This window comes from Chrysemys picta, chromosome 2 (assembly GCF_011386835.1).
Source record: "Chrysemys picta bellii isolate R12L10 chromosome 2, ASM1138683v2, whole genome shotgun sequence".
NCBI lineage: Eukaryota > Metazoa > Chordata > Testudines > Emydidae > Chrysemys > Chrysemys picta.
Window position 1 is genome coordinate 217,766,864 of NC_088792.1, and position 27,093 is coordinate 217,793,956.

Here is a 27,093-nt window from a genome sequence, read left to right on the forward strand (position 1 = left end):
TTCCGTACATTATCCTTCATAAGCTACTCACACTGCCAAATCTCTAAGCTTACTGTGTTTATTCAAGTAAATACACAGACCAGGCTATTTTCTGGAAGGAACCGCAGAAATCCACAGTGTTTGATTTGTGTTGGTCTGCCTGACATAATGCCAACATACAGTTAAAATCTGATAGCAGATATATGCCAGGCTTACTAAAATATGCATGGTGCCATCTAGTGGTTATTACTGTTAAAGTAAGGTTTTTATGCCCAACGTCCTGCTTATCTTCTGAATTACTTCTGCCTGAAGATATTGCACTTAATCCAATGGGTATGCCAGACAGTAAAAATGTGGCTTTCTTCTTAAAAGGCCCAGTACTGAATTCAAGCTACTGCAGTCTTTCAACTTAGCTTGATCTTTTAGCATTTCTTCTAAAATTGGAGGTTCCTTTTTTTAAAATTTTGTCAGAAAATATATATTTTTAAAGTCCCCTTAATTCAGTTTCATCAAGGGAAGATGTTGCCTTGATAAGGAACTTCCTCATTCAAAGTCCAGTTATTACATCACTGTTTAATACTGTGTGGACACTTCCCCCTCCCCCTACTCCGGTCCCCATCTTTTGAGCTGTATGTGAACTTTCCCTATTATACATCGTTTTTTTTATAATCTGGAACACAGTGTGTTTATTTAAAAATTATAAAAGGCTACAGTGTTTCTGTTTGAACCACAGATGTGGTATTCACCTACATACAGTATGTTTTAAGGGAAGTGAGAGAACTGTTTTACATTACAAGGTGACAAAACACACCTGAATTCCAAGACAGAATTCCCTTGTATTGCATTTTTCCAGATATTGTTTTCAAAATACATTTTTAAAAAGGAAACCTTCGCCTCATATAAAGGGCTGATCCTGGATTTCTTGTGATTTCAGAGTTCCCATTTCTCATTTTAAAAAATGGATTAGTGTCATGGTGGTATATGAATAATAATAGGACATTATGATATATCAGTGTTTTTGTCTCCATATAGTTGCTATTTTATGGGTATTTGCTAAATGTATAGCTATGAAATACTTGCTCAGGTAGCTCTGTTATTGCATATATTGTACTGTAGTTTTATAAGTGAAGAAAGAGCATGTTCAAATATTAAGCCCAGTTTTGGTAGTTGATCTGTCTACACTACAGATTTTAACCATGGTGTTACCAAGTCAGTAGACAACTATATTGTAACTGAGTTCTCTGACTTCCTTGTAATCATAGTGTTGATGGACCTAGAGGCAGACTTAGTTTATTTTATAGAACTTTTTGCTTTGTTCAGCTTTTGAATCTATGGTTTAATGGTGGTTGGTCTGTTTCCATTTAAATGAGAAAAGTAGTGACCATTTTCCTAGTCTTTGGTTGAGGAGCAAGTGACAACTGCTTCTTCAACCTGACCTTTTGAAAAATTGACAAACATTGGTGCTGATGGCGGGAAAGTCCAGTAAGTGCCTTTCCCATCACCTCCCTTCAGTTTTCAAATAACTTTGAGTGACAAAATTCTCATTTTCAGGAAAGAATGGCAGGGAGGAAAAGGAGCTTTTTTGGCATAAAAGAAAAAGGATTTACTGTGGCAGTGGAGCCTATTCCTTCCTAAGACACAGAGGGCCAGGGTGATGCAAGAGTAAGAAAAAAGAAAGAACATTTCAGTGCATTAATAACTTAATGGTGCTCCTATTAACTCAGTAATAACCAGAGCCTGAGCTGATAAATGCCTTCTGCAGACTGAGTTTATGCATTGTGCTCCTGTGATCATAACTCTAAAATCCAGTAAAATAGCCTTTAGTCCATGCCAGGCAAAGTAGGAGGGATATAGGCATTAGGTTGGGAGGAAGTATCTTGGGACCTGGAGGAGGTGAAGGGGTATAATCACCATTGGCACCTCCTCCTGGCCAGGCATGGTGTAGCAGCTCTCGCTCTCTGCTGGATGTCTCCTCCCAATGGCAGCTCCGTCTCTGCAGTGGCCTGCCTCTTCCTGTGACCTGGCCCTCCGAACAGGTCACTTTGAAGTCTCTTCCCTTCTGGGGTAGTCTGTGAACAAAAAGCAAAGAGAATTAATGCAAATAAACGGAATTAGTAAGAGATAGAGGGAAATGATTCCCTCTCAGGGTGCAGCAGGAGCTGGCCCTCCCTTCCCTCAGGGAGGGGCCTTTAGTCAGTGGTTGTCTGGGAAGCTCCTGCCTTTCTCGGCCCTTTCCTCAGGAGCTGAAGGTCTGTTCTCTTCCCTGGTCTGCCAACAAGTGAGCTGCTCTGCTCCTCCTCCAGCCGTGCAGGTGTGAAGGGGTGGAGCTGGCTGTGACCAGAACCACTCCTTAACCCCTTGTTGTCCAGCGTGTGTGTGTGTGGGGGGGGTTGTATACCCCCACACAGGAGATCAAAGATTTTGATAAGTCAGATAAACATCTTCTGCATTGGTTGCTTATCGGAATGGGACCTCTGGAACAGTTGCATAAATATGAATTGATTGAGTGACTCAGTTTAAAAAGCATTACTTAATGTTTACTTTCCATCCGTTATAAACGTGCTCTTCTTCACTCTAGAGTGTCACAGTTAGCGTGGGCAGGCTGATCTGAATTGCATTTCCTTAGCTTCCTACTGAATATGCACCTCACAACATTGGAAAAAATATGACTCTCTCGAAGCAGGAAAAGAGGAAGCCATGCTTAGAAAGCTAGCTGAAACAAAGGGGTGCCTCTGTGGTTCTGGGGATCAAAGGAAATCTAGATTAAGTGCTTGGTCATCATAAAGGTTCTATATGGGCCTGATACAAAACCCACTGAAGTCAAGGGGTGTCTTTCCATTGACTTCAATGGGCTTTGATCAGGCCCTGGTCCCTTTCTTTAAGTGCATGTAGCATAAGAGGGAAGCTGAGCACAGTATATATGTGCACTAGCCCAGTGGTTCTCAAACTATTGTACTGGTGACCCCTTTCACATAGCAAGTGACACCCCCCCCCCATTATAAATTAAAAACACTTGTTTATATATTTAACAATATTATAAATGCTGGAGGCAAAGCTCGTGACTCCCCATATAATAACCTCGCAACCCCCAGTTTGAGAACCCCTGAACTAGCCTATTGCAATGAATGTGTTAGTACTAATTCCTTTCCAAAAAGCTGGAAGTTGTGTGTTTTTTTAAATAGTATGATACACTAGAATATAATATAAACATCCTGGCACAGCACTTGAGATTGTCATTAGGTCATGGCATGGAAAAAGTTCTGTACCATTGCGTCTGGCATGTTGGTTTACTTGCTGGTAAAACACTGAGATAGGATTTTCAGTTTAGGTGCTTTGTCAGATTGATGGGAGGAGCAGCCTGGCCACGAACAGATGTGCTTTAGCTGGAAACTGCATCTAGTTGCATGCACTATTGTGAAGCTGTTAGCAGGAAGAAGAGAGAATGAACAATGTTGTGAGCCTGGTGGCTTGGTTTGGGTTGACTTGATGTGGTTTGATGGCACTGATGATGATGGAACTGCTCTAGTGCTCTGAAAGAATTCTCTTAACCCATTTTATAATATTTTTAAGTTTTTCACATTTAATGAAACCCACATGAAAATATTTGACATACATTTAAGTTCCATTGACTTCAAATGGGACTACTCACCTATACTTAAACTTAAGCATGTGCTTAAGTGCTTTGCTGAATTGGGGCTTTCAAGAAATATATATATGTATGTTGGTTTTGGAAGTAATTTTAATTATATTTATTTAAAAGTTGTTCCTGTTTCTAAAGTCACAAGCAAGAATCTGTGGAGTAAGATTTCTCTCTCAACTATTGACCGTATGTATTTAATTTACATTTAGTTAGACTTAGTGTATGTTAAGAAAATTTGAATTGATTATAAAAGCCCCTGTTTCAGTCACTTCCCATCAGTGATTAAATATAATCTCTCCCTCTCCAAATTAATTTAGTAGAGCTCATAATTTCAGATAGAATGCAAAAAAAGGATTAGAACTTTAGAGTGAGCAAATCCATTTCATGTTCAAAAGTCTTAAAGACAACAATTATTTTTAAACTTTTTTTTTTTTTTTTTTTTTTTTTTACGTGCAGGTAGCAGACTTTTATTGACAGGAGATACTTGAGGTAATCTGACTCCCTTCAGATTTGTGATGTATCTAAGATCATATCTCCTGGGCACACTAGAGTTCTAAATAAACTATATGATAGAAAAGAATACGTCATTTCTCTGTGTAAATAAAACTTTATTTATTTTGAGTATGAATGAGAGTTGTTTCAGTCCATCTCTCTCACACTTATTTCATATATTGGGGTGTTTTCTAAAGGTATTTTTTAAATACCAAACAGAAAATAACCAGTACACTAGAACACTACATTAAAAATTTAAGGATTTCCAACTCATTGAGACCAAAGACAGCTGAAGACTGGAAGGAAGATCATAACCAGCAGAATTGGTTCATGTATTTATAGTGTGAAGCATTACAATTTTCCTCTAAATTATTCAGAAATTAAGCTGTTGACTGAATTACAAAATGATGGAAATATGTTTTTATTTACTTTCTTTCGGTGTGTAGATTTTCTTATAACGAAGTGTTGAGAGAAGTAAAAAGTGACCTGAAAAGAGTGAAAATAGAGGGATGAGATATAAAGCAACTGGGCATCCATATTCTTCTTGGTATGTGGGGAAACATAATACCTTTTTCAAATTGATTCAGCATTCTCCCCCGCGCAGTTAAATATGTTCTAATGGCTAATGTTTTGTGTGAGCTATTAGTAAATGCAACTGTCACATTTTTACCTACATGGTCACTGTAGATAAATGTACCAGTGTGTAAGTTTTAGTGCAAAATTCTCTGCAGACATAAATTGATGCTATACTGGCTTCCATGGAACCATGCCAGTTTAGACCAGCAGAGAATTTTGGTCTAAATTCTATCACCTTCTATAGTACACAGGGTTACCTGAATATAAAAAGTGCTAAATAAAATTAAATGTGCTTCTGTAATAGGGCACATTATTTGGTGTTTCAGAGTTACTCTGTCTTTGAATCATGAATTCAGAATACTCATGCTAGACTAGTGTCTTTTTGCCTAATATCTGATTTGGTTTTCTTTTTCCTGTTCAGTGAATCCTTTTGTTCAAATTGCTAATCACCAGTAGTTTTGTTAGGAGCTTTGTTTTCAAATCATCTAGCTGAAATGGAGTAGAAGGTGGCACGTTGTGGCTATAAATTGTGCCCGCTGCTATTTTATGCTAATACATCCCATTATTTTTGTTCCCCCATTTTCCTGTCCCAACTTCCCACTTATTTGCTTCATCACCTGTTATTTATTGAGATTTAGATTAAGCTCTTTGAGGCATGGACTGCCATTTACTATACGTTTGTACTGTACAGTGCCTACCACAATATAAATTATTTATGCAAGCATTTTTATTAATAAACAATATGGGCACTTATCAGTCAGATCAAAGTTGGCAAGGGGTAAGATATTAAAAGTTCTGGGCACATATTTAAGATCTATGTGGACTGGAACATACGTTCTTTATTAGTACATAATTAGAAACCTGGGGTCCCATGTTACTAATCCTTACTCAGACAAGTAGTCTCATTAACTTCATTGGGGCTACTTGCATGGATAAAGATTAGTAGAATCACTTCCCAGACTGCGCCATGACAAGTCTGGGGCTCTGTGAGGTAATATGCATTGTATTATTTGAATTGTATTTTATGGTGTGTTTACTCTTGATCCTCTAGTTAGTTACTAGAATTGAAACAATATGAAGATAAATAGTGCTTGGACTAGTTGGGGAGGAAATGAACAGCAGCAAGTAGTAGGTTGTTCATCTGCTTAATCCCACCTCTATCAGAATGAATTAATAGTTTAATGAGTTTTGTTTACACTAACCATTAATTATCTTTAAAAGAACCAACTAGAATATGGAGCTCTCCAGGATGGTATTTATAAATGTCTTAATCTGTGAGAGTTAATTTAACAAAATAGTATTTGTCTCAGAAGTTCTAATGGTGACATTTCGCTTGTCATTGACTCCAAAAATGACATTGCAAAGATATAATGGTAACATATAGCTTGGCCATTGATGGCAAAATGACATACTTTTTTTTCATATTTGGGCAAATGAGGGATGATTTGGTTTAGATGAATATCCATGCTGTTCATGCTTATGAGGCCTTTTTGAAAGGTCTCTGGAAAATGCATGGTACATATGCTTTGCGTAGCGTTGTACTGCACAGGAATGTTTGATATCAAGTTTCCTCCTGAGTGCCCACTGATCTTTCTGTAATACAAAAAATATTGATGGTTTTTAGGGCTATCAAATAATTTAAAAATTACAAATAATTACAAGGTTAAAAAATAGTCATGATTAATTGCAGTTTTAATCACACTGTTAAACAATAATAGAATACCAATTTAAATTTATTATAAATATCTTGGATGTTTTTCTACATTTTCAAATGTATTGATTTAAATTACAACACAGAATACAAAGTGTACAGTGCTCACTTTATCATTTTTATTACAAATATTTGCACAGTAAAAAAGATAAAAGAAATAGTATTTTTCAATTCACCTCATACAAGTACCGTAGTGCAATCTCTTTATTGTGAAAATGCAACTTACAAATGTAGAATTTTTTTTTACATAACAGCACTCAAAAACAAAAGAATGTAAAACTTTAGAGCCTACAAGTTGAAGCTTGAAGGGGCATATGAATGTTTAGCAAATTTGGCACGTAAAGACCTTGCAAAGCCATCTACAAAAGTGGTATGTGAATGCTTGTTCACGCTTTCAGGTGTGAACAAGAAGCGGGCAGCATTATCTCCTGTAAATGTAAACTCGTTTGTCTTAGCAATTGGCCGAATAAGAAGTAGGACTAAGTATATACCCACGCCCTTCGAGAAGTTTTGGGCCCTGGTAAATCATGTTCACTGTGGGCCTATCCTCTCCCATTTCATTTTATTTACACAAACATTACAGACATTTGGGGGGGACGGGACTGAGCTTGGGGCCCCAGTATTGGTACAGTTGTCCCCACTTTCCCTCCTTCTCATCAGCCCTGTATATACCAGCTAACTGACCACTAGAATGCACTAATTGAAGCTCAATTGCAGTAAGTATAAGATCCATGCAGATTGGTTTGGTTGAATTGCTGGGTGGGTTGCCTGCTGGCCCATCCAGTTGGTCTGGGGTCTGGACCACCCTGAAAGCCTGAAAACCTCTTGTTTATGTTTGTCTAGAACTGCTGCTGAAACTGCACACTTAACTTTGTTGCCTTCTCGTTGCACTTATCTTCTTATTAAGGCCACCTAATTTGTGTATTCTAAGCCCAACTATCCTATCAATTGGCAGCTTGCTTTCTATTGCCTGTCTGGTCCCCCTCCATTACTGGGTCAGAGTAAAAAAAAATGCTTGTGGATAGTTCCATCTCCTTGACCCTCAGCTGGCCTAACATCTGGCTCCCCCTTTCTTTCCCCAGCCTGACTCTGGCATCTGGATTTAAGTACTAGTCGTGTCATCAAACTTGTATTTAGATTTACTACTTCCACAGAGACAAACTGCATGTAGGGGTGGCTGGCTATCTGAAGAGATGGAAGCTTCTTTTAAAACAAGTTGGCTTTACCTTGGTGGCTAGTTGCAGCCAAAAGGAGTTAAGCTAGTTGGGAGGTGCAGATAAAAGGGACTTGGGATCCACTCCAACACTTCTGTTGGAGTGACATCCTCCTCTTCCAGTTGGAGGATAGGAGAATAGGATAGGTGGCAAGAGCATCAGAAGGAATGAACTTCCAGCTGTGTGTTCTGTCTACCTAGCCTAGTCTAGGAGGATGCTCAATCTTACCTGCTGAAAAGGTCACTTATAAGCATTTCCTTGTGTTACAAAGACCTAAGATACCAATTAAGTCTGACCATAGAACTACATCATGCAACCTTTCCCAGTGTTTTCCTGCTCCACTTGCCATATGTTAGCAAAAGTGTCTTTGTCTAGTACATACAAGGAGGTTATGCTGTCACTAAGGCCTGGTCTAAACTGGGCGGGGGGGGGGGGGAGGGGAATCGATCTCAGTTACACAACTTCAGCTATGGTGTCTTCACTGCGGTAAGTCGATGGCTGACGCTCCCCCTTCGACTCCACATGCGCCTCTCGCCCTGGTGGAGTACCGGAGTCGACAGGAGAGTGCTCGGCAGTCGATTTATCGTGTCTAGGCTAGACGCGATAAATCGACCCCCAATGGATCGATCGCTGCCCGTCCCAGACGGTAATGTAGACAAGCCATAAGTTTGCGTTCTCTACCCTCCCTCCATTGGCATTACAGCACATGCAAATGGGAGCAGAGCACCGTAGATGCTATTGTAAAAGGTAGAAATAAAGAAATCCCCTCATAAAAAAAGAATTACAGACCATTTAAAGAGGATTAGGGTGATGTCTTTATTCATAATAATATGCATTTCTTCCAAGGTGCAGATGTACCTCAATATGTTGTAAGATATTAGGACAATGCAACATTTATCACTAATAAAAAAAATCTGTACTGTAACCTTGTATCTTTACTGTATGCATCTTATAAAATATTAACCGTTCAGTTGAGAAACAAATGCTACTAAGGATAAGAACAGCTGGAATGGTACTTTGGATTCGAATTTGGATGAATCCAGAGTTTTGAACTAGAGCAATTTTTGAAAACATATTGAATGATCCTCCACCACTGGAAATTTTGACTTGCAGTGACCTGATAAAGTCACCATAGTAACATCAAGATACACACAAGGTTTTCCCTCTGACACTAAATTTTGGAATTTTTTTTTTCCCCTTTAAGCTACCCTGGTGAAAAGACAGAATGGGGAAGTTTAGATTGGGCAGGGAATCTAAAGAGAAGGGAAGATTTTACAAAACACGTGGCAAATGTATTTAAGAGAATGAAATATGATTTGAAGATACTACTGTACCTTTTCTTTTTAAAACTATAATTTAATCTGTCCAAATGCAGTTATACTTTATTCTGTTTTTGTAAAGCACTTTGACTCTGGTACAAGTTACTGAACAGGATTTTCAAAAGTGCTTGAGTTTGAAAGTCAATGTGAGATAAGTACTTAACTTTCTTAGGAACTTTTGAAAAACTTTTGAAAAAAGGGGGGAGGGATAGCTCAGTGGGTTGAGCATTGGCCTGCTCAACTCAGGGTTGTGAGTTCAATCCTTGAGGGGGCCACTTAGGAATCTGGGGCAAAAATCAGTACTTGGTCCTGCTAATGAAGGCAGGGGGCTGGGCTTGATGACCTTTCAAGGTCCCTTCCAGTTCTAGGAGATAGGATATCTCCATTATTTAAAATCCCACCAGCTCTGTAAATTAATAAGAGTAATTTTCAAGCTGCTACCCATAAAGTTATGATGCAGGAAAACACTTAAGTAAGTGCTTAATTTTAAACATGTGCTTAATTTCTGTTGACTTAATGGGACTTAAATTCACACTTAAGTGTTTTCCTAAATGGGAAATGCTTTTTTCCTGAATTGAAGCCAACCTCACAACTTCTGATGACATCTCAACTAAACTAATATTTTATTTATGATTATTTTATTAGCAGATATGGTGTTTTCCTTGCTATTTTCTCCTGATTGGTTTAAGATGGAAAAAATCATTTGTTATTTATACGTAAAATATCACCTGAACTATGTGTACTATGCCAAAGTACTAGTGCATGAGTCCATTTTGTTTTTTTTCAATATGTGAGTATCTGATGACTGTTCTTAAATTTTACGTAGTACACCTGGTGGACATTTGGAACGTTATAGAAGCATTACGAGAAAATGCATTAAACAACTTGGACCCAAACATAGAATTGAATGTGGCTCGTCTGGAAGCTGTGCTTTCAACTATTTTTTACCAGCTCAACAAACGGATGCCAACTACTCACCAGATCAACGTAGAGCAATCCATCAGCTTACTGCTCAACTTCCTGCTAGCAGCCTTCGATCCGTAAGTTTACCTCTACTATCCGTATATGTTCCTCTTTTTCCTGATCAGTGAAAGGGTTTTGTCTGTTTGTTGTGTCACTTTGAAAAACCGATAACAAACTAAAATTTCTTTCCAAAATAATGAATGTTTAAATAGAGCTAATGTTGCAAGGGGAACTGGCGTAAAGGAGCTAGGTTCTGGTCTCATTTATACTCAATTATATCCAGAGTAATTCTGGTGTGTTCCACAGAGTTACTCCAGACTTACTCAGGCTTAAATGGGAATAGAATTACCCAGAGCAGAGTGACTCCACTCTTATCTTGCATTGTTATGTATTGAAATATCAGAGATTAAAACCACTGTAATGATTCTGTGGTAGTGACATAAGTTAGTGGCTCATTATTTATTTTTGCTGCAAGTTCTTGCAGCTGCAAGCAATTTTTCTGGTTCCTGGTAATGCAGCCTGTTATAAGACCATGGAAGAAATAAGATAAGGATCAGGAGATGGAATAAAATTAATGTTGTCCATTACTGCCTAGACCATGTGTCAGAATACATGTGTACAACAGGGGTGAGCTCAAGATGGAGACAGGTTCCTAGCTTAACATTATAGATGAATATACAGTGTGTAGATACATATTATGGTTATTGAATGCAGAGACATGAATGTGTTATTGCCATTCTTAAAAGCATCTGAATAGCTTGAATTCTCAAAATAGAACAGCTTTTTAGTTTGACACATGCAAATTGCCTATTACCTCTTTACCATTTATATTTTGAAAATGCACCAGGTGAAAACATTGTTTGAGAAGGATTAAAATAAGTATCTTCCCCCCTCCTCCCTTACGCACACTTGATGGACTTCTTATTTGGTATTGTGCACCTTTCAGAGCCAGATCAACTGGTATGGCTTAGTCACCATGGTAACAATTGGGGGGGAAAGGCAGTCGTTCCACATGACAAAGCTGCAGAGGCAGTGTGACTGTATTGTGCATCCCCTCCTTCCCTCTCCAAGGAAAAAATTCAATAGGTTGTGAAACTGTAGCCTTCAGGATATTTTTTTTTTAAAGGCAGTAAAACATGTAATGGGGTATTTTAATTCATGAAAATCCTTGAATTCGTGACTTGACAAGAACAGGAGGGAAGGAAAATAAAAGCGCTTGGGCATGTGCGCTGGAAGGTGCTGCACATAAACTGCACCCCTGCTGTAAAAAAGAGGGAAAGATTGATGGCTGCGAAAGTGAGAACAGTGATAATGTGTTTGTTTTGGAGCTCATCAGATCCGGGGTAAAGGTACCAGCCATATGTCTGGATTCCTTACAAGAGAAATGGAGGGAAGGCTTTTATTCCTCAGTTCTTAAATGGTGAAATTGAATCTATATTAAAGGCAGAGTTTCTACATTCCCTGTAAACATCAGACGTTCATATGCTCTGATCCACCCCTAGGGAGTACCTTGGGGAGTTACTGATTCAGGCCTCAGACCAGCTCCACAGCCTCTGTTCCTGCCTCTAAGCTGGAATGCCCTAGGTGGGACCTATCGGTATGTCATCCCCCCCACATTTCTCAAGAGAATCTCCCATGGATCCACATAACAGCAGAGCCATCAGACTCCTGCCCCAAGTACACAGTGTATAGCATGGGGCGTGGTTCAGAGGCAGGGGATTCACATCTCTGCTCATGCTTCTTCTGCCTATTTAGAAGAACCACATGGTTCTGCTGTGGTGAAGGCCCTGTGTGCCGGTACAAGAGGGGGCAGGGTTTTTCCCGTAAATGCCCGAGCACAGAAACAAACAGTGCAATATGTTTGGGAAAAATAGGCATTGTACTGCTTTTATATATACTGTAAAACCCAGTAGAAGGCAGTAAGGCTGGGTAAAACCTTGACTATGTCTCCTCCACAGATTAGAGTACTTGGCCCGGATTCATATTTACACCGAGGTCCCTGTACTCTGCTCTAGCAGTGTAAAGGAAACTTAAAGTAGATGTCAATCACATTGAAATCATAAATTTAACCCCTAGTAACCCTGTTCTCGTTAACTAAGGATTACAGGCCTGTCTCTTACCCCTGTTTTTAGAGGGGAGATTTGCACTTTCTGGTCCTCCGTCTCCAATTAATTTGGGAGATTGAATCTTTTTTAAATTAAAATTTACATTAATATATAACAGACTCGGACATTCAATTTTATGTATCCTCGGGGGCGCCCTAATAATCTGAATCCCAATTTTTCCAAGATTTTGAGTGTTTCCTGAGATCTTCAGTTTGGAAAGGAGAAAAATAAGAGGAACTATAATAATAAAGATGTATAAATGATAATACAATAACAAGAGGGAACTCTATGAAATTAAAAGTCAAAATTAAAAGGACATTTGAATCTATTCAATGTATAGTTAGTGTATGAAACTCACTGTCGGGTGATAGAAGAGCTTAGTATGTTTCAAAACAGCATAAGGAGGTCAGATTTCCAAATACACCTCTACCCCAATATAATGTGGCCCGATATAACATGAATTCGGATATAACGCGGTAAAGCAGTGCTCCGGGGGTGGGGGTGGGGGGAGGATCAAAGCAAGTTCGATATAATGCGGTTTCACCTATAACACGGTAAGATTTTTTGGCTCCCGAGGACAGCGTTACATCGGGGTAGAGGTGTACTGGGCAAATGCATGCCTAATTTGTTCATATAATTAAGGAGATTGCACATGGAAATTGGGCAGTTGCATCTGCTTCAAGGCATAAGATGATCAGCTGGGGTCAGGAAGAAATGTCTGCACTTCTACCACTCTGTGGTACAGTATTACACAACAGGATGGCTAGTTCACACTCTCAACCATTTAGAGTAGGCCATTGTCAGAAACATGATATCAGACTACATGGAGTGCTGGTCTAATCCACTACAATAGTTCTTGAAAAGGTCTCGATTGATAGTGTGAAATACATTACAAACTCTCCTCTTGTCACACTTATTCAGTATTGAAATGTGGATGCTGTCTTCATTGACCTGGAGACTGCAGCTTGTTGTTATGCTCTTTGGGATACCTGTATTAGGAAGCAAGCTTCTGTTTCCAGGCTACGAAAGATACAAGACATAATTGGAGGGGCTTGGTTTCACCCCTCTCTTTAAACAAATGTCTTTTCCAGAATTAAAGTCAGTCTGTGGAGAAGCTCAATACCTGTCATGAAAGCAGCTTCTCATTTGCCCTTCCATTCAGAGTCGCAAAATGTTAAATTCTCTGCTCTCTCCAGCTTTGTTAATCAATGCAAGTTATATAGTCCTGTTAACCATTAAAAAAGAAGACCTGCAAAAAGTGCAGTTCAGAGATTTGGTCATTATACATGTTGCTCAGTTGAATGAAAGAGCTCAGCTTGATTCCAATTAATTTCCTTACTGAAATATTTCTAAGAAAGGAAACTCTTAATTATACGCTGTGACAATTCAGAGTTCACTGCCATGATTAAGGTGTTAAGAGCCCCCATAATTATTTGAAGAAATTCTGTTCCCCTTGGAAGTGATAGTATAGATTAAAAGCCTGTGTTTCATGTCTAGTCAACTATGAAATCAGAGTTTTTGTGCCCCTCTAATGGGATAAATTTTTTGAATTTCAAAACATTCAGAAGATACTAATTTATTTTCTTTTGGTCTCTGCGTTAGACTTTTATTTTCTTTATGGCAATTTCAGCATAAATATAACTGGATAGCTTAACAGGTGTCAATGCAGCTCATTTGGTACCACTCTCATACTTGGGCCAGTGGGCTGCAGGCTCAAGTCCTGGACTGGAACCTGGCCTCATACTCCTTTTTGGCGCTAGAGTGCAGTAAAAAGAGGACTTTATGCTCCACTCTGACAATTTAAAAGCAAGTGGCAATTTTTGCAACAGTGGGGGATACCCCTAGTTCCAGCATTCCCTTATCTCAATACTCTGTTGTACTGTTGCTTAACATGTAGAGGCTGCTATGTTTGTACAGTCACCTTTGCTTCAATACTATTCTATGAAGGGTTTGGGGGATACCTTCAATATGAAAGGCACTATACAAAATCTTGTCTGCTCTCTGTTCTTTCTACTAGTAAAATTGTAAGTCTCTTTGTGTTAGTCAGCCTGCGAGGTTTTATGAGCACTTCAGTTGAGGCACTCTGAATTCAATGTATACCTGCATGATGCTATCGGCCTGTGGCTGAGGTATTTACTCTTATGTAGCAGCACTTTACTCAAGAGGTCCTAATACTGCTAAAAGAGAGGAGCTATATACTACAGAGCAGTACATTTCTGGGCCCTGGGGACTTTGGAAAGTCCTAGACCCCGTTATCAGGTCCAGTTACCAGTCGTGTGTATGTGTATATATAAATTTTGGTGGGCAAATTGAATTTACACTGGCTCTAATTTATGTATTTATGAATACAAATGACTGATACAAAATAGTGTCAAAATGAATCATATCAAATTGAGAGATTCAAAACATACATAGAATATATTACTTTCCCACCTCCCCTGCTCCCATAACTATTCAAGTGTGGGAAAAGCCTCTGTCGCTGAGGTGGAAAGCTGAAGGCTAAATGATGTGTCTGCCATTCAAAAAAAATAATCCTGTAAGTAAATATAACTAAACCTACTGGGGGGGGAATAACGAAATCTAGAGCATTTCCACATGGCAATTTCTTCATGTAGCTTCTTCAGTACCACTTAGAAATGCAGTTGCTTCCATTTAGAATTAATTTGTGTTACATTTAACAAGAACTTTAAAAGCAGATGAGCATCTCTGTGTCAAAGACTGAGAGTAGAAAAATTAACAAAGGACTATAAGATGTCACACAAAAGGAATGGTAACAGAATGCACATAGTGAACTAGATCCTCAGCTGGTATATAATGAATTGAGCTACACTAACTGTGGATTTGGCCCACTGTGAGTAAAAAATGACATGGATGGAATTGTAGGAGATGCAAATTTATTTTAAAGATTTCACAATCTGATCTAATCTTTTGAAATTGAACAAAGCAATAGTACACAGCCAAAATGAAAAGAGAATGTGCACAGAAAAACAGCATTAAAGAATATATCAAGGATTGTTATTTTTTCTATCCCTTCTCTTTTAAGTGCTACCAGACTGAATTCATTTCTTTTTGTGTGCTTCTCTACTTTATATTTTTACCAAAAGAAGTAAAAGTTTAAACAGATTTTAAAAACAATGTTGTCATATTTGGAATCTCACATATTAAAATTGTAACATACTGATCTAAAAGTGAGTAAGTTACCAGGGCAGTAAAGATTGTTTAGGTAACTAAGTTGTAGGAAATGCCAAACAGCCATTCACTTTGTAAACTTTGAGTCCTCATAAGCGTGAAGCACATCACACATTTTAATATACTAAATTGAGAGTATTTCTATGGGACAACAGGACAGTAGTGTGTTGTTAATAACCAAAATAAAACAAGAGGTTACTCTGTTATATACATGTATTGTGCTGCTTAGATTTGGGGGTTAGCAGAGGGACAACAGTGGGGACTATGTTCAGAAATCAGGTAATCTTTTCATTCTGGCAAATATAATTTCCTCCATTCAGGTCGTGATTGACAAGCAATAGAGCTGTTCCATAAATGTGGATGGAGAAATAGATTTCATCTTGTCGTCACTTTCTTGGCTATTGCCAAAGCAGTTAGAATAGCCATATAACTTTTAATATCCAGACTCCAGAATCCTTATACATAGAGTTGGCTTGTGGAGTCTAGATGGACACCCACTGTGTCCTCTAATGGAGCATAGACTGGAGGTCACAGAACATCTAGTTCCCTACAGTGACACAGAATCTTATGGTCTCGCTCTGCCACCCTCATACTGAGAAGTGCCCGGTTCCGTTATTAGTCCCATTGCTGAAACTCAAAGGAAAAATGGGTTTGTCGTGCTGTAAAATTGAAAAGAAAGGAATTGGCTGACTGTGAAACAATAATTCTCTTTATTAGAATGAGAATATGCTCTCAATGATTTAGTTAAACAGAGAGATAGGAACCCATTAAACATCTCCACGGGTAATAGGTAAATGCTGCCCCAACGTAATTTGTATCTTAACTGCCCTGAGGGAAGGTGCTGAGAAATCCAAAGAAAAAGTAAATTTGAAAAATTTGAGACCAAAAAAAATTAATGCAAAAGAGGAGGAAATTTATTATTTTTAGTGAGATTGTACATTTTAGCATGCTCATGCTTCTGCTTGTGATAGCATAATTCCTTTAAACAACCTGTGCTAGGTTTTTTTCATACCAAGGGAAATGATTTTAGAATTTAAAGCAGAAGGGCTTATAATGAAGATGGAAAATATTAGCTCAGAAACTGGAATGTGCTAAGGTTTCTGTATGGTAAATAATCACTGAGGTGGATGCAGGATAATTGGTATGGAAATGGGGCAGCTGAGTTTTGCCTTAAAATGGTTCAGTGAAAAGATCAACCATTCATAAAATGTGTACATTGCATATGGACACTGCAATGTACAGGCTTGTTCCTTCCAAGGAGGAAAAGGATCCTTATCATCTGACTGGGACATGATTTACATTTGTAGGAAAATTATTATAGAACTTTTTTTCGCCTATATCGGATACCCTCGTATGTGTTAAATAGTGTTGAATAGAATAGAATTTGTGTGAAATTAAATATACCAGATGCTTAACTCCTTGCTTTAACCAATGGTTTGTGTCATCACTCCTGCAGGGAAAAGTGTGGGATTCTGCATGGCCATATGGGACTAGTGAAACCCTCTATAGTATTATGTCAGTGCCTCCAAAATGGTAAATTCTGACAGTGCCCAAAGGGTGGTATTTAAAAAGAGGCTTTTCTTGAAAATAAGATGATTTCAACATAGGGCCTGATCCAAAGTCCATTGAAAATAAATGGTCTGCTGTTGACGTCAGTGGGGTTTGGATTGGGCCTTAGAATCCATGTTTTAACTAAATGCCTTCTAAGATTGCCTGTAAATCAAGGATATAATTGAAAAAGGCAAATGGCTTGGAACCATTAATTTGTACAGTAGCTAACCTGAGTAACCACATGTTCTTTAGCCATTATCCTCATCCTCCTTTCCCCTCTATTGCTTTTGCACTCACTTGTTACATCCTGTTTCAAATTAAATAGTAAACTTCTTGGGCAGGAACTGTCTGTATGGACAGTTGCTAGCATAGTCGGGCCCTGATTTTGATTGGGGCCTTTGAGCACTACAATAGTACAAATAACAATAAATAATAATAATAATAATCAGCTTAATGCACGATGTGCTAACCAGCATTCAGATGTTGTTCTGAGCCTTGTTGATGCTCTTAAAGGGTCTCTGGTGGCTTTACAGAGAAATCTGCCATTGTACGTCCTCTTGAAAGAAAACAGTAAAAATATGAAAAGAAAAATGCATTGATCTGAAGATTTTATTTCCAACTCTATGAACCTGCATATAATATGTCTGGTGTATTATGTCATGTCAAGGAGATGCAGTTAAAATGTACATTCATGCTGGTCAGATTATACCATATAACAACTTTTTATTATCTAACAGGGAAGGACATGGTAAAATTTCAGTTTTTGCTGTCAAAATGGCTTTGGCAACTCTTTGTGGAGGAAAGATCATGGACAAATTAAGATGTAAGTTTTGTTTTGTCTGTCGTTCATCCCTGTATTTGGTAAGATATCAAATTGTGCCAGAATGCTAGGTGGACCTGATGGGATTAGACCATGCTTATATTTGGTGATGCTGAGGTTTTGCTGAACCAATTTGCATCTTCAGATAAGTCCAGTTTACTGTTTGGATGGCTTCTCAACCAGTTTTGGAGCTAGGTCACATATGTCTAACTCTGATGAATACAGTACAAATTTGATTTCTATTCAGGCTGATTGAATTAAAAGGTTATCAAAAGTACAGTCAAGTGCAGCAAATGTCTAGCATTATGAAGTATCATTGGACAATTTCCTTTTTCATGACATCTCTCTCATTTTCACAGTTAGAAAAACAATACCGTTTATACACTGTTTATATTTCCTTTCCAGGGGCACACGTCTATCCCTTCTGCTTTACAGGATTTATCTCATTTCCCAAACAAATCTAGCCAAGGTTTATTCTAGCTGCAGAAGCCTTGAGAGACTTCCTTTTAGAATTCTTGTCCCTTGGGATCAGCTTCATCTAGTGTACAGTGCTTAGTTCTCCCTTTTCTCTGATGTTGTGCATAAGGATAGCTATTGATTCCCTGAGTCCATCGGCTGTATGCAGTGGCAGGATGTAGTGTGACACTGGTTTCCCAGCAGTAAACTGCAGGGTCCTTCACTTGGAATTTCCCTCCAGATGCTCCCAGTGTGATATCTGCCATCTAGAACAGAGGTGGCCCTAACAGCTTGAAAAATGATAATGGTCCCTTAGTCTAGCATCCTCCACTAAGTTTTGGAGCCTTTTAAACTTTTCACTTTCTTACCCGGAAAAAAAAAAGTCTACCATCAAGGAAAATAAAAAAAAGAGTAAGAGCTATAGAATGACAAATTGTTGTAATATTTACATGACAAATAATTTAAGCCAAAAAAAGTGATAAGATTCAAGGAATGCATTTCAAATTTGTTAAGTGTTCTACATGTCCAAAAAATCATAAACAGCCTCATGAACTCAGGGCCAGAATGGCACCAGACAAAAAGTTGTAGTTGATGTTTTGCACTTTGTCAAATTGGATCCATTCTGTCTGACTAAATTACTCACTTACATTAAGCATCAAGCACCAGCTAAAAAGGAACGACACCACAGATCCACAAAAGCAGGAATATTTTAATATAGAAATCTGGTAGTTTTCTTACATGTGCTTTTTTCTTTTGCTTCTGGCAAGTAGGCTAAAATTAAAGGTGCAATAATATTGACGTTTTCCATAAGCTGAATACATTATATAAAAAATCTCATTACTTTAAGTTCAGATTATATGTTGTTGAACTAAGAGAAGATCTGTAGTTTAAATGAAGTAAACCTCTCCTTTTCTTGCTCTTTTGTTTTGTTTTGTTTTGTTTTAATTTCCCCAGATATTTTCTCAATGATTTCAGACTCTGGTGGAGTGATGGTTTATGGAAGGTATGATATGTTTCTGCGGGAGGTTCTCAAACTTCCCACTGCAGTTTTCGAAGGTCCTTCATTTGGTTACACGGAGCAATCGGCAAAATCCTGTTTCTCTCAACAGGTAAAGAAAGATGGCATCTGACGTATGCTGTCAGTCACATGACTAATCAAGTTTTCTTTCGTTCTTTCTTTTTTCCTTTACACACACATACGTGCACACACAGTCATGCTGCTTCTCTTTCCTGCTACAGTTGTGCATACCTGACCTTATATATCCATCATGGTGAAATCCAATTCTTAAACCAAGTATCTCATTGTTCATGTCTATGGTGAGGCAACAGATACACTTGAAATGCTCCGGTGAAAAAGAACCGTTTCTCACCTCTTCTTTGTTGGAAATGGAAGCCTACAGGCAACTGAACATCTGATTTCCCTTGCAGAAATTCTTAGTAGGATCCAAGAAAGTGCTGAAGTTACACAGAAAGGAATATGGCATTTGTCGCAGCACATCAGACTGTGTCGATGCATTGAGTCTGATATCCTGCCAGTGGCCAATACCTGATGCTTCGGAGAGGGGAGGGACGGACTCAAAAATACCCAATACTACATGTAGCTGATTGTGCATTGCTCTGTTGTATTGGAAGAAGAGAATTCCTTCCTGGGAACTGCATTGATTTACACCCTTAGAAAAATATTTGATTAAATTTATCTTACCACCCATAAGAAATTCAGTAGTGCAATACATGCAAAGTAAGGGAAGATGTTGAAGCTGAGAAGACATTGGGAACAAAGCGGTATTTTTCTTCTCTTCTTTACTACTAAATTATAGATATAGGGCTCCAAAAGGAATTTATACCTCCTATTTCCCTGACAGGCAGGATAAACACGATACGATATATTCATCTTCCTATCAAACTGTTATCGCAATTGCAGAGATTTTAAAAAAAATTAAATCTAAAGATGTGGAACTCTGATGTGCTGTTGCTTGGACAAATGTTGTTCCACAATCTAGTGACATGGGGATGTGTACTCACTACTAGGGTATCTCCTTCTGGACACATCTGGGAATTAGCTCTGCCAGCCAGATACCCTCTTCTTGCAGTTCCTCAGCCTGTCATCTCACTCTCTCACTATGTAGCCCCTCTTTTGCACTCAGGAACTGCAGTGCCTCGCCTTTGTGGATTAGTCCTCCTGCCAAGTCACAATAGGCCTCCCCTTCCAGGGTAATAAAGCTAGTCCAGTTGGCATCTCCATGGCTCCTATGCCACATCCCAGTGGCTGGCAGTGGAACCCAGGCCCATCCTCTATACTGGGTATCAGCCCAGGGACTCTATAACAAGCAGTCAAGGTCTGCATAGTCCTCCCCATTATGCTGTTTCCATGGGCTTCTTCCTACCTAGCTCTCGCAGGCTTTCTTTCCCCCACAACTCCTCTGGGGTTGACCCTTCTTCTAGGTCTAGAACCCCAGGGTTTATTCTCCCTTTTGGGTTTTCACCTGCCTTCCTCTGTGCTCCCAGAGAGTGACTGCAGCCTCTGTCCCTGCAGCCTCTTTCTATTGGAAACTTCCTAACTTTATAATCCAGCCAACTCCTGCCCAGCTGAGATTCTTGTTCAGTTAAACCTGGCACTTGCTACAGGTACAGCCAGGTACCCTCAGGCCCATGTTAACCCCATCAGGGCCTGTGTGGGGTACACAAACCATCACCCCTCGTCTCACAGTGTATATTTAGTTTCAAGTTTCCAAGCAATTGACTAAAATCTGCAGGAGGAAAAAAATTACTTTTAAAGGTATGGAAATTACTGTCAGTGTCCTTTTAAGGGACATTGCTTCTTTAATCCATAAAACCAGTGACCACCAAAGGAGTGCAGCCATAAAGCTGTCAATGAAGCAGAAATTACTTTATTTGGTACAAATCACGTTTTAATTTATAGCTAGGGCCCTACCAAATTCACGGCCATGAAAAACGTGTCACGGACCATGAAATCTGGTCTCCCAGCATGAAATCTGGTCTTTTTTGTGTGCTTTTACCCTATACTATTACTAGGTTATAGATTACCCTTACCGCTGGTTGTTACCCTCTGGAATAAGCTTTGCTGGGCAGGAAACAGGAATGGCTCGCATCTCTGTTTCATTGGTTGCACTGCTCCGTGATACACCAGTAGCTGACATAGATCCAGTTGTTTTTTATAGATGCTGTCTTTCAGATAACCTACTGAATGGACAGTAACCAGTTTATTAAATATTACTGTGTTAGGTTTTAGTATTGGTACCCAGACACTGAACAAGATTGTTTTGAATAACATGTGCCTTAGTTAGGATTCAGTGTCACTGACCCAAATTATGACTGTGGGAATTTGTTTACCCAATTTATAGTTATTATGTAACTTAATTTTTTTACCAATTTGTTTTTTCTTTGCCTTGTTGTTGTTTGCTGCCATTCATTTGTTGACTTTTACCTGTGTGTTGGTTAAACGCTTTAGCAATATTATGCATATTGTAAATGTTGTGCAGCAATAATATGACAATGCAGCAATAATACAGTTGCTTTTACACAGTAGCCAAATTTATCCATATTTTGATGTTAAAGATTTAAAGCCACAGGCACATGAATTTACTTTGCTTAATACTATAAAGTTTAAATGACAGTTAGACCTGGTCCAGCTAGTGGTTTTTAGCTAATTGCCTACTTAATTGTTTATATATGGTAGACTGAGGTTTAATTGACCAGTCTGTTGTTTATAAAGCACTTCATTTTTCTTTTTCTTTTTTTATGTTTGAGGGCTTCAGGGGTGGGGTTCTGTGTACTGATATCCTCTGGTGTCTTCGGCCTGTAGGATGCAACATTAAACAGCTTAAGTTAGTTTTTGCTTGTTTATTTACATTTCTCTTATTTTCAGTAACCAAAATTTAATACACAGATTAGCTTAGTTTATTTACAATGTAATGGGGACCAAGTTTTTTATCATACAAGCTATACTTTTGCAATTGTTGCATAGACATTTATTTTCACTTGAGATGCATTACTAATATTTTATACTAAATATAATATTTAACTGTTAAAATAGATGCTCACAGTTTTTTGTGAGAAGGTGTATTGCTTTCCCTGCTGAGCACTTTGTTTTAGCAAAAGAGTTAGTAACAGAATTTTTACCCAAGCTTTCTAGAGTTAATTTGCTTGTGATACCAGTTCCACTTTTGTTAACTATTTAGGAGCACAAATTTTAACAACCATTACTTCCTTTTAACACAAAAGAAAAGTATATAAAATGAAAACAAAATAAATTTTAAATACAGGTTTATGCAAACTCTTTGAGAGTATTAAACTTTCATGACACTTGGTTGTGTTTGGGAGCCAAAGGTGGGAACCTGTTGAAATTGTTTACTTAGCTTTTACATTTTGCAACACAATCAGACATAACATAAATTGTTATATTTTTAGCATTTTTACTATGACATTTTTAACTATATATTTAATACTTGATAAAGGCATAGAGAAGTTTATAAAACCCAAATATGAAATTGACATTTTATTAATATTATGTTTGCCTTAATGTTGATGTTCCTCTTACATTTTTTCCTTTGAACTAAAAATCCCGTGATTAGTAAAAGAAAGTCCTTAGTGTTTGCAATTGCATTATTTGTTGCGGCAGAAATAGATGTACATATATTTATAACTAAGACCTTTTTGAACTTTGCAAAAAATTGATATTAATAATATTATGATGGTTGCACCAACCATAATATTAAAATAGTATGGTATCGCGTATATTGAAAAAGTACAAAATTGACTTTTGTTGCAACAAAAAAATAATAATAAAAAACGTAGTTACTTGACACACACAACATACAACACAGGACAGACTTACAATTAAAAACAAATGGCATCAGAATTCTATTTATAACTATAAAAATTAATAAACATTTATATTAAGTTATTTGCCAAATTTATTGTATTACTTTAGTAACTTAAGGCATTTTACATTATTTTAAATTAACTTTATTTTAAAACCCTGCTATATGGAAATAAGGAAAACCCATGTTTCAAATATTAGTCAGTGGTTAGGATTAGAAGCAGAGTCTGCATTTCTATTGCTAGGCAACCGTATCTTCAAGAAAGTTAGGAGTATTTTCAGCTGTTGCATTCCTGAAGGGTTAAAATAATTAATTTACCGGATTTATTTAAAGTAAAGTTTTTACCCTGTTTTCTCTTTGTCTGTTGTTGTGTTCTGTTTTTAATTCCTTTATCTTTTAGAGGTTTGTGTAAAAACTATAACTTTTTAAAACAAAGAGAGAAAGCAGAAATGAGGAGAAGCAGAGGGAAAGAGGCAGGGGGTGAAGAGCAACCTGAGAAGGGAGGAACACCTGAACCAAGAGAGATTAACTCTATATGAATGAACAGTATTGTAACTAATTACAATAAATTATATATAAAGGCCTCATTTGTAATGTCACTGCTGCAAATTTCTGTTTTACTTCTTATACACATAGCACTGTGAAACATACTGTAATAATGCTTATCCCAGTATTTCAAAATGTTCAACCTACTACTAATAATAATACAGGTGGTAATTGTGGCTGTCCTAATAAGAGTGTGTTGCTATCTGCGATACCAAAGTAAAAGGGCCAGACTACAACACCAGATTGGAAAAGGATTGTTATGCTTGAATATGAGATACTATCATATGTACACATACATACTATACATATATATACCCTATATACACTACTAATACAAATACAATATCCATATTATCCCTATATGTTAATTATTTGGGAGTGCCCCCAAAGCTCAATCATAACACTATATTCCTCAATCAAAGTTCCGGGCCTACCATTCCCGGACCTACCATAAAGGAACTAAAAATAATTGGAAAATAAAATCTATCCATCAGTCATATGAGGGAATGTGCAGACCAAGGGACAGATGGAGCATAAATGTACTGTGAATGGTACTGTAAGGTGGCCATATAATAGTATTTAGCCCACTGGGTCATATTCAGTCCATGCATTATGCTTTTCTGGGACGATGGGTAAACATCCTCCCCATAAAAAGACAAAAAGTAGGGAAATATAGTAGAAAGAGAGAGCCTGAAGCATGGGCCTGGTGCAAGGTCTGAGGCCTGAACCAAAGTCAGCAAAAGTTATGCTATGAACAATAGTCAGGCTCTGTCAAAAGCAGATGCTTGCCGGCAAGCCAATGTCTGGTACACAAACTCGGCACCAGTATTGCTAGCATTGCTAAAACACACTGAACATATTCCAGCTGGCCAGCCCAAGAACACCCCCACCTAGCACACAATAAAATGGTTTGACAAAAGTGATGAATAGTGATATTTTGTCTAAAACATTAGGAGTAAAAGAACAAAGCCAGGTAGTGAATAGGAATGTTTTGTCTGACTCAGGAGGAAAGTACAAGAGGAGGTAACAAACATGTCATGAAACGTGTAAGGTGACACGTAAGTTGTTTATCTCAGATTGTTTGTCATTCTATAAATGTTGGGATCCCTCACTTTAACCCTTAGTCTGGCCTAGGGACAGTGGAAAGTCATGCCACTGACTGAGCTGGTTCATTATCACAGGTATACATGTGTTAGTGTAATGTAACCATTGAGCCGGGACATTAGCACCGTGCTTTGTCAGCAGTAAACCTGTCCGGGTGCCTTCGCTACTAAACCAAGTCTTGTGGTCTTATTGGGCAGTTCAATTGGAGCCTGATGTATGAACTGTCTGGCCAGAACTGGTGCGGCATGCAGAAAGAACACATGCACGCAGCCGAACATCTGATGACATTATACAGCATTTCTCCAATTGGGGGTTCTGACCCAAAAGGGAGTTGCAGGGGGATCACAAGGTTATTTTAAGGGGGTCACCTTTCCTTTTGCACCGCCTTCAAAGCTAGGTGGCCAGAAAGTGGCTCCCCATCCAGCAGCCCAGCTCTAAAGGCAGCACCCCATCAACAGCAGTGCAGAAGTAAGGGTGGAAATACCATACCGTGCCACCACTTCTGCGCTGCTGCCTTCAGAGCTTGAGTGGCAGCTGCTGACTGAGGGCCTAGCTCTGCAGGCAGCAGCCCAGAAGTAAGGGTGGCAATAACATACCATGTCATCCTTCTGTGCTGCTGCTGGTGGTGGCTCTGCCTTCAGAGCTGGGCTCCTGGCCAGCACCTGACGCTCTCAAGCTGCCTGGCTCTGAAGGCAGCGCCACTGCCAGCAGCAGCACAGAAGTAAGGGTAGCAGTACCGCAACCTCCCTACAATAACCTTGAGATCCGCCCCCAATTGGTCAGGACCCCTACAATTACAGCACCGTGAAATTTCAGATTTAAATAGCTGAAATCATGAAATTCATGATTTTTAAAATCTTATGCCCATTAAATTGACCAAAATGGACCATGAATTTGTTAGGGCCCTATTTATAGCTCCATTCCGAAGAGAATTCCATTGTAGAAGAGCTATGCTTGCCTCTGCATCTGTTTGCTTGTTCAGAGCACCACTGTGTGTGCCGCCAACTTAGTCCCTCTCCAGGAGCAGAGAGAACACTTTACGCTACTTGATTATTTATGACATGGGAAATTGGATGATCTTTCATTCACTAGTTTTCTTTCTGCCCTTCTCCTCCTCTTTTCAGCTCTGCTGCTGATAATAGTGATATTTGTTGATGGCAATGGTCAGCGAAGCCATGGCAGGCATCCACAGGAGAGCCCTATAAGGCAAATCATTATTCTGTGAGCTGGTGCTTAACAGCACAGAGTTCCTGTTTATTTGGGAAGAGAGCACTCATTCGCAGATGAGGGGAAGAGCAGGTGTATGGTAAACAGATGTTAACCATCCTATTAACATGTTTATTGATACGGGCTAATTTTTGATACTGATGCAGCTCCTTGTTTACTTTCAGATTAAATTTGTAAAGTACTGAACATTTACACTTTTTAAAATAGCAAAAAAATGTGGGGATTATTTCTAGGGGACACTATAATGGCTAGAAAGGTCTTGTCTTTTTATTAGATGAAAAACTGAGTTTCTGGCTATATTTGTTCATTAAATATCCCATGACACTTTTCACAAATGTTAGTTGGAATAGTTACATGCTGCCTGTATATATTTCCTCTGCAGTTACAACATACTATGAGAAGTATATTAAAAGGTAAAGAGTCTTAACAGTGGACACATCTCAGAGAGGAATCTGCGTAAAGGTCTTAAAAACGTGAGAATAAGATTTTAGTTAAAAATTTTCAGAAATGCACGTGTCCCATTTTCCAAAACCAAAAAGACTTAGGGCTTGTCTTCACTACCCGCCCAGATCGGCGGGTAGAAATCGATCTCTCAGGGATCAATTTATCACGTCTCGTCGAAATGCGATAATCAATCCCAGAATCGACGCGCGTACTCCACCAGCCCAGGTAGGAGTAAGCGCCATCGACGGGGGAGCCGCAGCGGTCGATTTGCCGCTGTCCTCAGTGGGGTAAGTCAGATCAGATACGTCGAATTCAGCTACGCTATTCCTGTAGCTGAATTTGCGTATCTGAAATCGATCTCCGCCCCCCTCCCCCTGTAGTGTAGATGTAGCCTAAGCCTCACTGAGGAACAATAGGACTTAAACCTCTAAGTGTCTAAGTCACTTTTAAAAATGGAATGTATACACTGTTGAAAATGTTAATCTCTGTCTTTATTTGTCCTTTCATTTTTTTTTAACTTTAGCAGATACTGGAGTGGTGTCTGTCACTCTGGATGGTAATGGCTTTTTGTTTGACACATGTGCATTAGATAGGACCAATGGCATATAGTAATATGAACAGGTTGGGAAAATGATTTATTCTTTCTTGGGGGGCAAGCTTTAGGTCAGAATCCTTAAAGTGAGTGATTACTTAATAAATGGCACAACCTCCCTCCATGAAGAGAACTGCTGGTTACAGATGGCAGACATTATAACCACTAATACCTTCATCTTCTGTTTTTACAACCTTTGGCAGTGTCATTTTCTTCTCGGTTTATGGCTCGAGGTTTAAGAACTTCATTTCTTCATTCCCAAGTACTTTTATAAAAACATGTTCAAGTCACCCTGATTTCTGTGGTTACTGTTGTTTTTTTGTG

General features: G+C 38.6%; 1 protein-coding gene across 50 annotated transcripts in view; it reads left to right on the top strand.

Moving 5' to 3' along the window:
- The window catches only part of DTNA (dystrobrevin alpha), a 280,266-nt gene that overhangs the window by 186,146 nt on the left and 67,027 nt on the right, over window positions 1–27,093 (top strand). For all 50 annotated transcript variants that reach the window (XR_010598847.1, XR_010598846.1, XR_010598845.1 and 47 more), the window contains exons 4-6: window positions 9,758–9,971; window positions 17,477–17,562; window positions 18,970–19,124. Coding sequence is in view for 47 of the 50 variants with exons in the window: in XM_065585471.1 (XP_065441543.1) it covers window positions 9,758–9,971; window positions 17,477–17,562; window positions 18,970–19,124 (455 nt within the window). In the remaining 3 variants the exon portion in view is untranslated. The remainder of the gene's footprint in view (window positions 1–9,757; window positions 9,972–17,476; window positions 17,563–18,969; window positions 19,125–27,093) is intronic.